Source organism: Melanerpes formicivorus, unplaced genomic scaffold (genome assembly GCF_026170545.1).
Source record: "Melanerpes formicivorus ecotype bairdi unplaced genomic scaffold, bMelFor1.0.p_v2 SCAF_19, whole genome shotgun sequence".
NCBI classification, from domain to species: domain Eukaryota; kingdom Metazoa; phylum Chordata; class Aves; order Piciformes; family Picidae; genus Melanerpes; species Melanerpes formicivorus.
The window spans coordinates 10,768,607-10,784,659 of record NW_027142371.1 but is presented as its reverse complement, the minus strand read 5'-3'; the positions used below and the strand labels follow the sequence as shown (position 1 = coordinate 10,784,659).

Here is a 16,053-nt window from a genome sequence, read left to right as displayed (position 1 = left end):
GGTACCGATACGGAGGAGCCGTGTGTCACTGTTCACTCACCCGTGTGACAGAGGTTTTGTCACGTAACGCGAGGGGAGGGGAGAATTGTCTCCTTTCCCGTCCCCCCTCTCCGCTGGCAAGCCAGGCTCTGAGAGGAGCGTTTCCCGCCCTAAGAGCTTCCTCACTTTATCCTGCTCCACACCAGGCATACCCGGAGGTTTTGTAGCGAAAAGGCTGCTCCAAGCCTCCACCAGACCTCCCGGGGATCCTGCAGCAAAGAGACCTCTAAGGCTTCCCACGGATGCCTGCTGCCCCAAGCTGCAGCAGCATTCCGAGGGGAAGAGGGATGGCTGCCTCCTTCCCTAGACCCTTTTTCTCTCTCCATCTGAAGAGGTTGGTTTTGTGCTGGAAAAGCCCTCGGTGCGCGGCGGGGCCTGCCCCGTGGGGCGCACATCGTGTCTTTGTTCATCGGATGAGATGGGATGTACCCGGTGTGCCGATGGCGGCGAGTCACATCGTGACAGAGGGACCACAATGCTAGGCCGCAGCTGGAAAATTAATCTTGCAGTGCTGTGTCTCCTGGGACTTCTGCGGCTCCCCAGCCATCTGCGGGTCAATGAGAGACAACTGGTAGCATCTGGCAGACATAGTCACAGGAGGTGAAGTCACTAACCAACGTGAGGGTGGATGGGGATCAGGCAGGGCAGTTACATTTGGGGCAGCAGGTCAGAGTGCACAAATCTCACTAATTTGTGTGACGCAAATGAATAAGATTCAAACCCAGCAGCTGGAGACAATACAGCGGGAGCCATTGTCTAAGTGCAAAAAGGTCTGCGGGAGCTGCATGGGCCCATGCCTTGGTTACATGTTTCCATCAGTGATACAACAGTGACACAGTAGTATCAGTCCACAGGTTTATCCTGGCGTCATGAGGACCTGCTTCCTCGAGCACTGTGGCTTAGAGAGCTTCTTCTCCAAATGCCCCAAGCTGTCTGCCCTGTGACCTTACGTGTTTTATGGCACTACTCTTCATGCTGTTTATACAGCCTGGAGAGCAGATCTCCCTGTTTGAACAGGGAACACACCCTCCTTTTCACTCTCTCTCGTGGACACACTTGAGCAGTCTTTCTCTAGTTAAATTTTCATTGTTCTAGCATGGAGAGAGTGCTAAAAAACAGTTGAAGCAATTTGCTATATATTAATCGGGCAAACGGTGTATGTGAAGAGAGAGTCAGCCCCTAATGCCAATCTTTTAGTTCAGTCTTAAGTATAACCTATAGAGAGCAAGAAAAGATTCATTCCTTTTACTGCAGTAAACAGTGCCCTTTAGTGGGCAAACAGCTGGTTAGAAAATTCCCTGATTAAAAAAATCATCTGGCTCCCCTGGATGAGGAGTGTCTAGTTTAAGAAAGTGGAAAAGTTCAAATGGAGAAAACAAATGGGCAAATAATAACAGTAGTAACAATAATAATTACTCACTTTGGGGCAGTCACAAATAATTATTTTGAGTGGGAAACATTATGTCACTATGGGCAGTGTCAGTATGAGAAGTACTCTCTCTTTTGGTTCATATTCTCCAACTCCACAATATATTGAATTTGATCCTCCTTGTTTCCACTTTAAAAAGGCTTTTTGGAAGTGGCAAATGGGCCTCTGAGTTTTTCAGATCAGGTGTTTGGGTTTTTTTTCCTGTATACACACTGAAATGTCACTGATTCATAAGCACCTCTAATTCCAGTGTTTTATTCTATATACAACAAAAGAGATTAAGATTGCCTTATCCTTTTACTGTTTTATTTTTAATACCAGGTAAGAGAAAGAGACAATCACATGCACCAATACAGCAATATGGATCCTGCAGGAAGACTAATTAAAGCAATGTGGATAAAAGAAGAATGCACCAAAGTGGCATGAACTATACACTGGAAAGGAGAGGTGTACAAACATACAGAATTTTAGTTATAATCATCACAGCCATAAATCAACAGCCTCTGGGAGATGCTCTTACTGTAATGAATTTCCTCAGAGTCTTTTGTTTGACAACAGTCAGAGATAGCAAGCGATCAGCAAGAAGAAATACAACACGGCATTTTGCATGCCCTGTCAGTGTTTTTAATTCTGAAAAAAAAAAAAAATACAGGTCTTCATCCATTATGTGTAGAAAGAGGGATGAGAAAGCATCTTTCAGTGTGTAAACCCATGATAAGTGTGTGATCCTGGGCAGTCCTCATATGAAGAGGGAATATCTGGGTTCATACGAAGATGATGGTACTGGGAAGAAACCTAGCAGAGTTGCACGTCATGGTAGCAGCTGACACAGCTTTCACAGCATGTTGGACCACTAGCTGTGGGCTTTGGAGACTGACAGATTATGTAACTACAGAGCTAGCTCATTTCTAGGAAAGCCTGTGCTGCCAGAACTGAGAAGACTCCCACAGCAGTTGGAAGGCAACTAGTGGCATCTTGGATGGTCCACACTGACCATCTCACGACATTTCACAGCAGTTAAAAGAGAAACCTGTGACTTACAGCAATGATGAAAATTTGTGATGCATGATGGTGAGAGAGCATTTACATGGTGGCTGATGGCTGTGTCCATGGTAGTGTGAATCAAACTGACATCTGGCAGAGTTAATAACAGAGGGCAACTGTTAGAAAGACATTTCCAACTAACTGCCTGATGAAGTGAGCTGGGCACTGGCTGCTGAAGCAGCCCCTCTTGCACCTGGGGACAGTGGGGTATGTTTGCAGTTGGTGGCAAAGAGGAGGACAGAAAAGAGACTATCATGGAAAGCGCAGGAGGTGAAAGTGGAACAGAGATTTGAATTTTGGCTACCAAACAGAAAGAATGATACAGAGGAAAGGAGAAATGTGTGAGCCATAGAGGATGACAAGTTAGAAACACGTGAGGAGTTTCAAAGCAAAATGTGGTGGCTGCAAGGGATGGAGGCTAAGGTCAGCAAGTACAGAACACAATTCTGTAGGGGTGCAGGGAACGGGTAGTAGAAAAGATCCCAGGAATGGAGGAGGGACTAGAAAAAGATGGAGAAACTGAAAAGATGCAGAGAAGATGAGAAGGATAAAACAGATTTAGATTTGTAGTCTAAATAAAGAAAGCAGAAAAAGCAAAATAAAGCATGAAGGAAACCAGAATAAAGGGAAGAGAAGAGGAAGGAAAATGGATTAAGGAAATGAAAAGAAAAAAAATTATAGCATGGGTAAGTTAAAAAAAATGAAAATGTGGCAATTTTGATATAGATTAGGTATGCTTCACACAATTTTTTTCTCCCATTTCCCACCGTGACAAAGAGATACAATGATGTGTGTAGGAACTAGGGCTTAATTACATTAGTTGGTCTTGCATCTCAGGAAAAGGGGTATCTCTTTGGAAAAAAAAATCCATCATAACAATAGTTGTTGGCTTCTGTTTCATTCCAGGAATAGATCCATGCCCTACTGTTCTGTCCTCTCTCCCCTTTCTCTCTTTCTCGGCTTTCAGTCTGTGCCTCAGACATTTCAATTTTGACATCTTTCATTCCGCCCCCATATATCAAACTTAAAGTTAGTTTAGCTACTGGATTTAAATCAAATATTTTATAAAATGTCATAGTTTTAGGCTTGTGTGGGATTTGCTTTCTTAATTAGTGCCTCGACTGTGTTCATAAATCTGCATTGTTCCAGTGCATTTCCCAGCAGCCCAGGGGCATTGCACAGTCAAGATAAAGTATATTTCACCACAGAGGTGGCGATGGCAAAGAGCTTAAACTTCTTATTCACTGGGGATTTCTGCTTATTTCAATGCTTAAACTGCATGAAATACAAATATAAGAAGAGGAAATGTTTGGCTGAAAACAAGTGTGATTTTGTACAGGTGTGGTGTCAGTATTTGAAATGAAGCTTTACCAATGGAGATTTAAAAAGCAGCATTTTGAATTACATGTTAGATTTAACAGGCTCTTGAGCTATACTTAATAACTGGCTTTATTATAAATATACTCACATTAAAATAGTATGTCTTTATGTATGCATTCAATACCACTTCTCACACTGCAGGTATTTCAGTCTTTTCCCTGTAAATCAATCATTTTATACAGGGCAAGACAGTTCTTTGCTGTAATTCCTTTTTGTGTTTGTGAAACTCCAATGTTAAAATTACAAAGAAACACTGGAGAATTTTTTCTGTTTGTGTAGCACTTCTATATGGAAGATTCAGACTCCCATGTGGGGATTCAAATTACCAGCCTGATTTCTAAACACTTCAGGTTTTTTGAGATAGGTTCTTCAGATACCCACTTAAATTTATTCCAGCCTGTTCAGTATGTTTGTACCTCATGACCTGCTTCTAAAAGTTGTGTTCAATTGCCTGAACCCTATAGAGGTTAGAGGTCTCTGGGACACTTTTGAGGCAACAGAATAAGAAGGAACATATAGTTACTTGAGTTACTTGTTTTTATAGAACTGAAATATCTTGGGCATGTCTAACATATTTTATTAGAGTAAACTCAAACTGTCACTCCAGACTTTTTTCACACTCATACTACTACACTACAGTGTCTACTTCACAGTCTGTAAAGATGAGACTAAAAATCACACTCAATTCTAGACATAAGACCGAGAACACACCCAAAATCCTGTCTGCTGCTGCCATTCATTTCATGGTTGAAGCACAGGGGAATTGAGCAGTCAGAGAAGTGCAAATACCTTTCCTACTGAGGCTTTCTGCAGCACAAATGGCAAGATGAAGTTATCCTGGATAACTAGGTGGTGATTTATTCATGGCTGTGGAAACTGGAGATAATTTTAAGAGATCCTTTCTTGAAGACAGGTAAATGGATAATGTATGTGATATGAAAAAGGTTGACAAAGATGAAGTTTGCAGTTTGGTCACAGAAAACAAAGGATGAAGTCTTAAAAGCCAGACCTAGATTCTAAAAAAGGTGTTTAGACATCTATCTCCCATTCAGATGAGTAAAAGGATTGAGACCTAAGTTTAGAAATAATTAGGGCATAAAGAGAGATAGTTGTCTATCTAGGACAGTGGGGAGCACTGAACAGAGCCTAAAATACAAAGTTCTGTTAGGAAAATATCTGACTTTTTTCTTTTTTTTTCTTCCCTGCATAAGCAGCTTTTTCTGTTGGGTACTGTTGTGCTGAGGTGAGCTCAAGCATCTGCATATCCTCATCACAGCTGCACTGGTGTGAGGGGATGGGATGAAAGCGGGATTTCATAAAGGATTTTTCAGGCATGAAGTGAGCAAAAGGTGGAGTGAAGAGCATGCTGAAAGGTGAATAGGAATAATAAATGGAGAAAGGAGGCAAGAAATGGGCTTTATAGAATTAAATACTGCAAAGGAGGGATTAGACCTCAAATATTTTTGCAGGGTTTCAGGTTTATGCATCAACTGGGATAGTAAGAATCTAAGCATTTAGCTTTGTGCCCAACTTTCCAAGAGGTTCATGAGCTGCAGTGATAACCAGTGATGTAAAGCACTTCTAGGCTGATAAGAGTCCAAGTTACAATTCGACTATCACTACTGACCTACTTGGTGCACCTGACACTAGTCTCAGTGGAGACTCTAAGGAACAGATGGGAGTATAGCCTGATACCTCTCCCTGTGGACAGTCAGAATTGTGTTTTGGAGAGTATAGGTTGTATTCAGCACACACTTCAGACCCTCGGATGTTGCAGACTAGGAAATTTCATCATGCTATGCACAGAAATCTATCTTTACTAGTTGGGTTTGGCTAAAATTCCAGAAGGCTCCATAGCAGTGTTTCTTCAAGAGCTTTTCCTCTCTTCCTATTTCCCTCCACAAATTGCTGAACATGCTCAAGCTATCAGCACTAAGCTCTATTTCGTTGGCACTGAGGCTTGAACGGGATTGAACCAAGCCTCTGCTGCCCAGTTCTTGCTAGTGCAAATCAAATCACAGGACAACATACATCACTAGGCTGAGAACATAGAGGAAGGAGCTCCTTTGTTAGATATTTTCACAATAATTTGCAATAATTCTTTCTTTCATGTGGGCTTGACTCTTGAGCCAAAGAAATTAATCACCCTCTCCTTACCCATTTTATAAACCAGCTAGTAAATTCTGCCTCTTTCTGCCCAGCCAGGCAATAGATTGTTTTACCTAGGCTTGGCAAAGGACTGTTCTGTCCCTGCATGACATCTGCTGCACACTTCATAGTTTAAATTGTTCATGACTTCATCTTGGTCTCTGCATTTTACTCCTTAACATTTACTGTGCCCATGACATCACCTGTGACAAACTTCTAAAGGCTATCTGAGATGTACAGCTGTCAGTAAGATGCTTTGAAGACAAAAGGTTGAAGACAAAAGGGTTTTGCAAGTATAACTCAGACCATAAACTGGTCTGAGGAATCTTAATAACTAGTGAAGGAGAAAGAACCCCATGTAGAGTTGAGGGTGAGGCTGTGAATTGAAACAAAACATACCTTCTTTTAGTCTGAACTGCAAGATATCTCATATTTGCATCTGAAGGAGAATGGCCTGGAAACCCAAAGTGACATAGCACTGAATAACTTTTCAAATGGGCATCTGAGCTGTGTCAGGATAATGATGCACTGTCTTCACAGGGCAAGAGGTGGTGATTCAGTCCCTGTGAGATGAAGGTGGCTCCTTACCCCACCTGGATATAAAATTGGATGGTGTAGCTCATATAGGAGAGTTGAGCTTTCTGATAGCTTGCATTTATGAGTGCCTAGAGAGTGACAGGAAAGCCTTAGGAAGGGGGCAGCTTGGTTCTGCACTTTCTCTTTCAGTCAGTGGAACTGCTGGCAATAGTTGAGGGGTAGGAGCTGTGTGGTCACACCAGCACCTGTACCAACATGCAACTTCATAGCTTTCAAAGTCACAAAGATGTTATGTTTGATGGGTTCTTGCTGGGGATGAAGGTGTAGCAGGGATGGCTTCAGGCTGCCAAGTTGTTCAATTCTACTTAGATCACTTCATGTCAAGGAGTAGTAACGAATGAGCAAACTCACTGACCCAACTAAACTGTACACAGCAGCAAATCTAGATCTTTCTTTGGCTCTGCTGAAAAGAATGAAAAGAAACAAGTTTTAGTTTCATAAAACCAATTTGTCATTCTTACACAAGGACAAGCTGTCTGTTGCTTCCTTAATGACTCACCTTTCCTAAGCGAGATGTTACATTTGTTGCCTGCCATTTTGTCTGGTCACTAATAAATGGTTAAACAGATGGATGGATTTACTGTCCTAGCTAGAAAATTAAGTAATAGTACCTGCTATTTCTGTTGTACTTCTTTCTGTGCTAGTGAAAGAGTGCTATGTGCAGCCCCATACAGAGAAAAACTGACAATAAGGAACAAGTTACTCTAAAAAATGCGCCCTTCTGAGTGTGTCATTTCCTTTGGATTGAAAGTTTTCCCCATTTTCTATTTTGAGAGGTAAAATATTTGCCTGACTTGCTTCAAAGCATGCACTAGTTTCTTCTGTCAAGTGTAGGAACACATCCCATATTTAATTGAATTATTGGATTTGTTTGGAGTTTCAAAGGAGTTTCAAAAAATGAGCAAAAGCTCATTAAAGGAATAGGGGCAAGTCCTTGAACTCTGCCTTCGACAGAATGTATTTTAGGTAGTGCAAGGAAGTAACCTATAGTATGGAATCACATCTCCAGCTATTAAAGACTGCTGGAGAACTCAGAAGCACCCCTTGTGTAATAGCCTTTCGTGCTGCGTTTTCATTAAGTCTGGGCAGCTCAATAAAGAAGCTGCAGCATGATTTATTTTAATCAGTTATTACAGAGAAGTCATTAAAACCCCAACTTGGCAAAATCTTGCTTACCTATTCTTTGCATTCCAAATCCACAAAATGTTTAGATACAATCTCATTTTATTTACCACCAAAACAAACCTCCTTTAGTAGATTTCTTTAATTTTGTTTTAAATAATGTTTTCATAGCTCTTCTGTCTATACTGGCTTCTCAGTTCAGTCTCTTCCGTGTCTGTGTTCTTTGTAATGTTCTAAGATCAGTCAGGTTGCTCTGTGGAATCCTCTCATCCCATACAGATTAGTAAGGACATTTAGGAGACTACGAACTAGAGATGGAGAAGGGAAAATGATTTGGGCATTTTTGTCATCTAAAAACAACATTCAGAAACATTTGCACTTGTTGTCATTCTTTCAGTTCAGATCTGCAACAGCCTGGATTTTGACATATGTATTGTACATATGCTGAAAGGTTTACCAACTTTGTGGCCTGTTTGTTTCACTTGACAGTTCTTGTTGTTGAGTTCTAATGTGTGTGTGCAGGCACACACACAATCCTCTTTTTAACTAAATCCTATGTTTTAAAAGAGTACCACCATGGGGCTATGGAATGATTTAGAGAGGGGCACAGAGACAAAGAAATGTGCTCAGCTCTGTTCCTGTAATGTACAGTCTCTAGGCATGGTGATAAAACAAATGCCTATCAAATTCCATAGGACAAATGTTTTCGTCTACAGCAACTGCTACTTCACAACCAAAGTGGCATTAGCTATACCTGTTCTTTTCACTGACCAAGAACAAACAAAATGAAGATTTGTCTTCAGCTCTTTCACTTATTTTTATTAGTGGACTTTTGAAGGGGAGGGAGGGAAACACACAAAAAAACAAAGAAAAAAAAAAAAAGAGAAGATAACATCAGTTGCTCTAACTGGTCAATTGTTAAACAACTGTCCAATAAAACCTCTTTTGGATGGGGCAAAAAGCAATGATCTAAGACTGCTGTGTCATGGTATTGACTGGAAAAAACACAAGCAGTCATCAGTTCTTGAGAGAAGTTCTAGTTTTCAGAGCACATGCTGCTCTGCTTTGGGTGCACAGAGCAATGAGTATAATAGCATCACAACACTGAGGGTCCCATCTCCCCTGGCTCTTGGTTTTATCTGAGATATAGAAGAGTATTAGAGAGGAGAAAGCTGCACACAGCAGAATCACTGACAGAACAGTACATTGACACCAAAAAGCTCATTTTCTGTGGTCTTTACACCTTGATTTAAGCCATCCTTACTATACCCCTTAAGAGTGACCCAAGTAACTGTCACTGTATGCCCTATATGAAGCTTGACTGAGCTGTGAGATGAACAGAAGCTACCTTCTGACTATAGGAGGATAAATGTTTGTGTCTAGAGGCAATGAAACATTGTCCATTGTTGTTTGGTTTTTTTAATTGTTAGGAGATAGAAAATTGCAGCCTAGGAGTAGAGGAAGAGGAGCAGTGATGTGCTCTGCTCAAAAAGTAAACTGTGGAGAGTGGTGGAGGAGAAAGTGAGTGATGCTGGAAAGCTCAGGGAAGAAGTAGAACAGTTCTTATTCAAGAGGTTGCAAAAGAATCCAGAGGTGGAGTATTGTGCTAGAGTGTGCAGTCAGAAGCTTCCACCTTCCTGTAAAAGTGCTCCTTCCTCTGAGCAAAGTTCCCTAGCTCTTCCCTTATCAATGGCACTGGATTTGTCCAGTTCTGGGCCCCTCAGTTTAAGAAGGACATCGAAACACTTGAACATGTCCAGAGAAGGGCAACAAGGCTGGTGAGAGGCCTTGAGCACAAGCCCTGTGAGGAGAGGCTGAGGGAGCTGGGGTTGCTTAGCCTGGAGAAGAGGAGGCTCAGGGGTGATCTCATTGCCCTCTACAACTACCTGAAAGGTGGTTGTAGCCAGGAAGGGGTTGGTCTCTTCTCCCAGGCAACCAGCACCAGAACAAGGGGACACAGTCTCAAGCTGCGCCAGGGGAGGTTTAGACTCGAGGTGAGGAGAAAGTTCTTCACCGAGTGAGTCGTTCATCATTGGAATGTGCTGCCCAGGGAGGTGGTGGAGTCACCGTCCCTGGAGGTGTTGAAGAGGAGATTGGACATGGCACTTGGTGCCATGGTCTAGTCATGGGGTCTGTGTTGATAGGTTGGACTCGATGATCCTCGAGGTCTCTTCCAACCTTAGTTATACTGTGATACTGGATATTGGTACTTCCTATCTTGGCAGGCACTAACAAACATCACAGGATAGATTAAAAGCAGTTGGGAAAGAAAATCAGTATTCCACAGCTTTTCTATACTGTAAAGCCTTGAAAGCCTTTAAACAATAATCTTAATCCCACAGTATATTCTCTACACATCTTTTGGGCATAGGATGTTGAACTGCATGGACTTTGCAGAGTCATACCCAATTCTATTCAATCCTATCTCACTTAAATAGTGGGGGATTTTGCCATACCTCTTCCACAGCAGCACTGTGCTAGGTATTCTGTCCAGAATGCTGAACTGCAAAGGGTTGGTGCTTCTGTGGCTACCAGAAACAGTCTAGTACAGATTGGGATATGCTATCTTTAAGTGGAAATAGGAGTGTGGGTGGGGATGGTTATTGTAAAATGAAAAGGGGCTGAACAGCTCCTTTCTGAATCTTCAGTTCATCTCTTTATTTCAGAATGCAAGGATTAAGGCCTTTTCCTGGAGCCTAGCATACTTAATTTTGAATATTAATCCCTTACTATTAGGAGCATTAGACTTCTTCAGGGATTTACCTAAGGGCAGTTGAAGTACAGGGGATGATTTTTAAGAGCAAGACTTTAACAGTATTTGATATTCCAAGGAGAGGATGATAAGGACTGTAGACTGCAAAGCAGCACTGGTTTTATTCATCTCCACATGCACACCTGTAGTAAAACCACATGTGCCTCTAAATTCAAAGTTAAACACTTAAAGCAGGAATATTTTTCCTATTCCAGATACACATGAAGTCTTGCTGGCATTGCTTAATGCTTGTTAGCACTCAAGCCCATTTGCAGAAGGACAAGCACATAGACAGGATTGTATCATACTCAACCAGGGCTCTACTCCACCTCCTCAGGACGCTCTGTATTTCTCAGATTGTACATTGAGCTCTTGAGCTCCCCCCCAATAATTGGAAATAGTGTACAAGTTAGAAAGGTGGGGTGGGATACTGACTACAACGACAGTGAAGCTGTCTGAATAAAACCAAAATTTGTGTGGACTCTGTCATCTTGTTTGAATGAATTTGTGGAACCAAGGTATCACTGGTTAAAACTCAGCATTTTAAAATCAAAACTCAGCAGCTCTCAGCCAAAAAATCACCAGTCAAAACCCTCACTAAATCAGTGTTTCATCTCTTTATTGATGGGACTTTAGTATTCTGACTCATAGGAGTATAGTATTAAGAATCATAGGAGCTGCGTACAGACTTTCCTTCCCACAAACCTCTGAACCTCTGATATGTCCCTTATCACCATAATTCATACTGCTGTCATCTCTGTCAGGGGTTCCTGTAATGAATTCTAGGCTAAACACATTTTTAGAAAACACATGGAAATAACTGCATTTCCACTTGTATCTTGAGACACAGCCTCTATGCCATCATCTACAGAGAGGGGGGAAAATGTGCTTTAAATAATATACTAAAAGGAGCAGGTTCAAAGAACTAGTAGTCCCCCCCTTTTCCTGTATAGCTCCTGCTAGCTTCTACACTTTGACACTGGAGTGAATCCACAAATGCCTGTAACATTCAAGATCTTTCCATGTAATTGCTGATAGGTGAAATACAGCATTCACCATGCATTGAGTCTGTACATTCTACACCAACATCAACAATTACCAGTAATCCATTATCAGAATTCTTATGCAAATTGGGGGTTTATACCATTTAAACCAGGTGAGCAATACAGTAGAGCCATGATGCCAGTCCTGACAATCCTGTCTAGGAAGTCACTTCCAGCATCAGACAAGAGGCAGAGCATGAAAAGATAAATTATTCAGCAATGAATCCTACACACTTATAATGCACAAGTTGTAATGAACCTCAGTTACTCTTGTAATTTGGTGAAGTTGTTTACCTAATATGGTAGCTACACCATATGGCACACTACTGAGAGCATCAGAACAAGGATATGACAAGTTCTAGGGTTTTATTTCCAGTTTAATATGCAACTGCAAACTACACCCAAACTGTCCTAGAATGCAAACAGTAGAAAGATACAGGCTGCCCTGCCTCTGCAGAGTGGCTACTGCTACCACTTGATAATCTCATCTCTCATGTGACCCGCTTCCTCCATCCCTCCTGAGACACCATGGCCCAGCAATGGGCTGTGCTCCGAGTTAAACACCCTGAACAACAGACTTGCAGCCACTTTGCACCTTTAAGCTGTTTTAGCTCATGTCTAGCTTTCTGTCCTTAATAAATCATGTAAGCAGCTAATGTAGAGTAACTCTTCCCCTGTTTAGGGAATGTGACCAGACTTCTATTCTAGATAGATCTTTGGTATGTTGCTGATAGAATTTCACCATAGCTAAAACTAGCAGCTCCACTGTGGCAGCAATTTGGTTGGGACAACAGTGCTTGAAGCAGCATTCCTGCCTTCTAAGACACAGGCGACAGGACCTATGGTATCTGTAAAACTGCAGCTACTTGGTAGCATTGTAATTTGGAAAAAATGATTAAATGGAAGTTAAAAGTAATTTGTTTCACTCCACTTGAGTTTCAAGTGATGACTGAGAAATGCTGTAGAGTACAAAATACTGGAGAGCAAAAGATTAACATAAAACTTCCCAGAAGACTGAGGCACCCCTTCTAGTGATGCCACCTGGTGAAGTGATCCAAGCCTTAGAAAAGCTCAGCATTATAATTTTTATTCAGCAGCTCAAGTCTACTGCAGGTGAAAGATGTGAGAATCAAGAACAGTAACATCCATTTACCACAGACTGAATTTCTAAGAGCTTTAATTTAAAGACACTTACTCACCCTATTATTTGAGGCCTGTATGTTAAAAACATACACCTGCCAGTTTTTCTGTTTCACCTGCAAGCTTTTGGTGAACAGCTTAACCTTGTTGACACACTCAACTATCTGGGACAGGACAAGGTGTGGGGCAGTACTTCAGCACCATTCCCACTGCTCATGGGGCCAGCTAGCAAGCAGAGCAATTTAATTCACCTTACAGTACTACAAGTTAGGCGATCACCACAAATACGTAATGCAGGAAGCGTTGACACCCATGTTTGGGCAACTCTAAGTACAGAATACTTTGTCTCTGACCTATTTAAAGCAATCCCTCTCACAGGTAACTCATAGCTCTTATGCTTCAGTCTCCACCTCCAGAGCCCTCAGTCATGGCCAGTCCTCTCTGACCATCATCAGCCAGGACATTAGCAGGTGCTGAGTTGATTCCACTGCAACACAGCTCTAGCCTTTAATTCCACCCATTCCCTATACGTAAGAGCAAAGCTTATTTTATAATACTGAAATAAGAGGTGCTATTTTAAGCTTCATACCCCTTTAAAGCTTACCACATGCTACGATTTATCTTTCAGTTAATATTGTTCCATTAGTTCAGTTTTCAGGAGAAACAGTGCCTGGCAAAAGAGAGCATTTATTAAAAGGCAGGTTGTATTTTTACTTTAACTATATTTACTTCCTTTATGATGGTTGCACAATAAGGTCAAAGTGCAGCTCCCTACAATAAGGCCAGCACTGAGCAAGACGTGTCCACCTGCAGCCAGCGCCCGGCTGAACACGGCCGCACCCCTCCAGTCGCGACTGAGGCTCCGGGCCCAACCCCGGCGCGGTAGGGACGCGGGGGCAGCCCTGGAGCCGGCGCAGAGTGCACCCCGCCTCGGTGCCGTTCTGCAGCAGCACGGCTCTCCCCCCCAAGGGTTAAGCGGCAGCGGGGGTGTAACGCACGCTGACACACAGGCGGGGATCGTCCCCGGCGCGGCAGGGCCCCCGCCTTGCTGTGCCGGGCTCGGAGCTGCGAGTGGACCGTTTAAAATTGTCGTCTCCCTCTCTTTTCTCCCCTCCCCTCTCCTCTTCCTCTTTCCCTTCCTAGTGCTGAAACCGCAGCCGCCCGCCCTTCTCGGGGCTCCCCTCGGCCTCCCCGCGGCCCGTCGTGCTGAGTCAGGCTGCTCAGGCCGCTGAGGCAAGCTTGCGGCGACCGCGCCTGACACAGGACGGGCGGCTCCCGCCTCCGCGGCTCGGTCGGCGGGGCTACATCGAGGGGCTGCAGCCCTCGCGGCGGGCAGCGCTCCGGGCCAGCCTGCCTCTGTCAGCGGCTGAGCAAGGCGCAGCGGCCGGCGCGCTCCTCCTCGCCCCGCTGCCCCCGCCCGAGGCTGGGCGTGGGGCCCGGCTACCCTCCGCCTCCTCCCCCCCTCTCAGCCGGTGGATCAGTTACACGCAGCTGGCACAGGTGTGGGGCGCCCTTCAGACTCGCGCTGGCGGGGGAGACCCGGACGCAGGGAGCAGCAGGGAAACATGCAGCCATTTTGGGCCGAGGCAGACAAAGAAAAGCGGCCGCCCCCGCGGCTCCGCCGGCCGCTCCCTCGGCCTCGCCCGCTCCCACAGCCGCGGCCCGCCAACCCTGCGCCGCCCGCTCCTCTTCTCGCCCACCCCCGGCCGCCTCGCCACGCAGCCGCCCAACCGTTGCCACCCGACTCCTTAACTAAGAGTTCGCAGCCATTTGCCCTGCCTTTTATAGGCGGCCGGCGGCCAATCAGCGGCGGGCGGAATCCCTCTCCGGCCGGTGATGTGAGGCTGGGCGCTTGCGCCTGCGCAGTTTGGGGGAGCCGAGTGTGTGTGTGGGGTGGGGGGAGGGAGGGAGGAGTGAAAGGGGAGGGGGGGGAGGAGGGAGCAGCTCACAGGAACCCTCCAAAAAAAAGATGGCGGCGGGCTCGGATCTGCTGGATGAGGTTTTCCTGAACACGGAGGTGGATGAGAAGGTGGTGAGCGACCTGGTGGGCTCCCTGGAGTCCCAGCTGGCGGCCTCCGGCCACCACCACCAGCACCACAAGGCGCAGGAGCCCCTGAGGGCCGCTGGGGGGCTGCTGGGGAACCATGTTGTGAGCAGCAGCAGTAGCAGCAGCAGCCCTAGCCCTAGCCCTGGAGGAGTAGTAGTAGGAGGCAATGCTAATGCCCAAACAGAGAGCAGCAGCAGCAGCAAGATGGGACTGAGTGCCCCAGAGATCACAAAAGCAGGTAACATGGGCAGGGGTGGGGGGCTCTGAGGGGAGAGGGGCCCTCCCCTCCCCCCACTCCCCAGCTCCGGCTGCCTCCTTCCCTCACTGCTTTCCCCCCTTTCCCCTCTCTCCTCGTTCTGGCAGGAGCGGGAGTGCAAAGGGTGGTATCGATCATATGGGGGAGAGCCTCCCCTCATCATGCCCCCTCGGTGTGTATCCGCGCCTCTGCTCCCTCCCCTTTATTTTCCCTCCTCGCTTCTGCTTACTAGAGGGTGTTTTATCATGTGTGTGGGCAGCCTCCCCGCTAAACAAGCCGGCAGTGCCCGTCCGTGACTCTGCCGGTCCCCTCTTCTTTTCCTGCCCTTGTTGCCGGAGAGTAAGGGGGTTCTCTTAATCCCGGGGGCTGAGGGAGGCAGAGCCCACCCCCTTGGTAATGGCTGTGCCTGCCATGCCGTCTGTGACGGCTCCCCTTCCCTTCCCAGGGACGGAGGTTATGGGGGGGATTCCCTCTTAATAATGCCGCCTTAGCTGTCTGTGTAAATGCTCCTTCCCCTCCCCCTTCTCTGTTGCCGAAGTGCAAGGGGGTGTTATTAATCATGACACCTATTTCCTGTAGAGGAGGAAGCGAGGGGGGATTTCACGGGGAGGAAGTCCCTCAAAATGCTTCCCCCCCATATCTGCCTGCCTGGATATTCCTCCCCCACCCCTTCCCTTGTTCAAGGGGCTCGGAGGGGGCATTCAACACCTCCCGTTCCTCCTCTGCCCTCAAGGGGGTGTTGTCACAACACCAGGTCCCAGGAAGGGGGAAAATTCAGGCCACAACACCCCACCTCGTACAGTGTCTTCTCCCACCCACCCATCGCCCCGTTACCAGCCTGGGAATATTCCCTGTCTTCGTGTCGTGAAGGCTGCAGGGGGATAGTGTGAAGCCTGAGATTGAGGGCTCACTACATGAGAATGGAGGAAAGCTGTTTTTCAGGGGAATTTAAAAAAAAAATATGTCTCCCCAGAATCTCTCTGCAATTCCTCCCCTCCCCCCCCACCTTTTTTTTTTTGCTTTCTTTCTTGTTGCTGAAGTGTAAGAAGATGTTAC

The 16,053-nt window shown here is 45.3% G+C and overlaps 1 protein-coding gene across 1 annotated transcript in view; it reads left to right on the top strand.

The window, feature by feature from the left end:
- The first annotated feature begins 14,646 nt into the window (after window positions 1-14,646).
- TAF4 (TATA-box binding protein associated factor 4) overlaps window positions 14,647-16,053 on the top strand; it is a 40,190-nt gene continuing 38,783 nt past the window's right edge. The window contains exon 1 of the mRNA XM_068150050.1: window positions 14,647-14,979. Coding sequence (XP_068006151.1) covers window positions 14,664-14,979 — 316 coding nt within the window. The 5' untranslated portion in view covers window positions 14,647-14,663. The remainder of the gene's footprint in view (window positions 14,980-16,053) is intronic.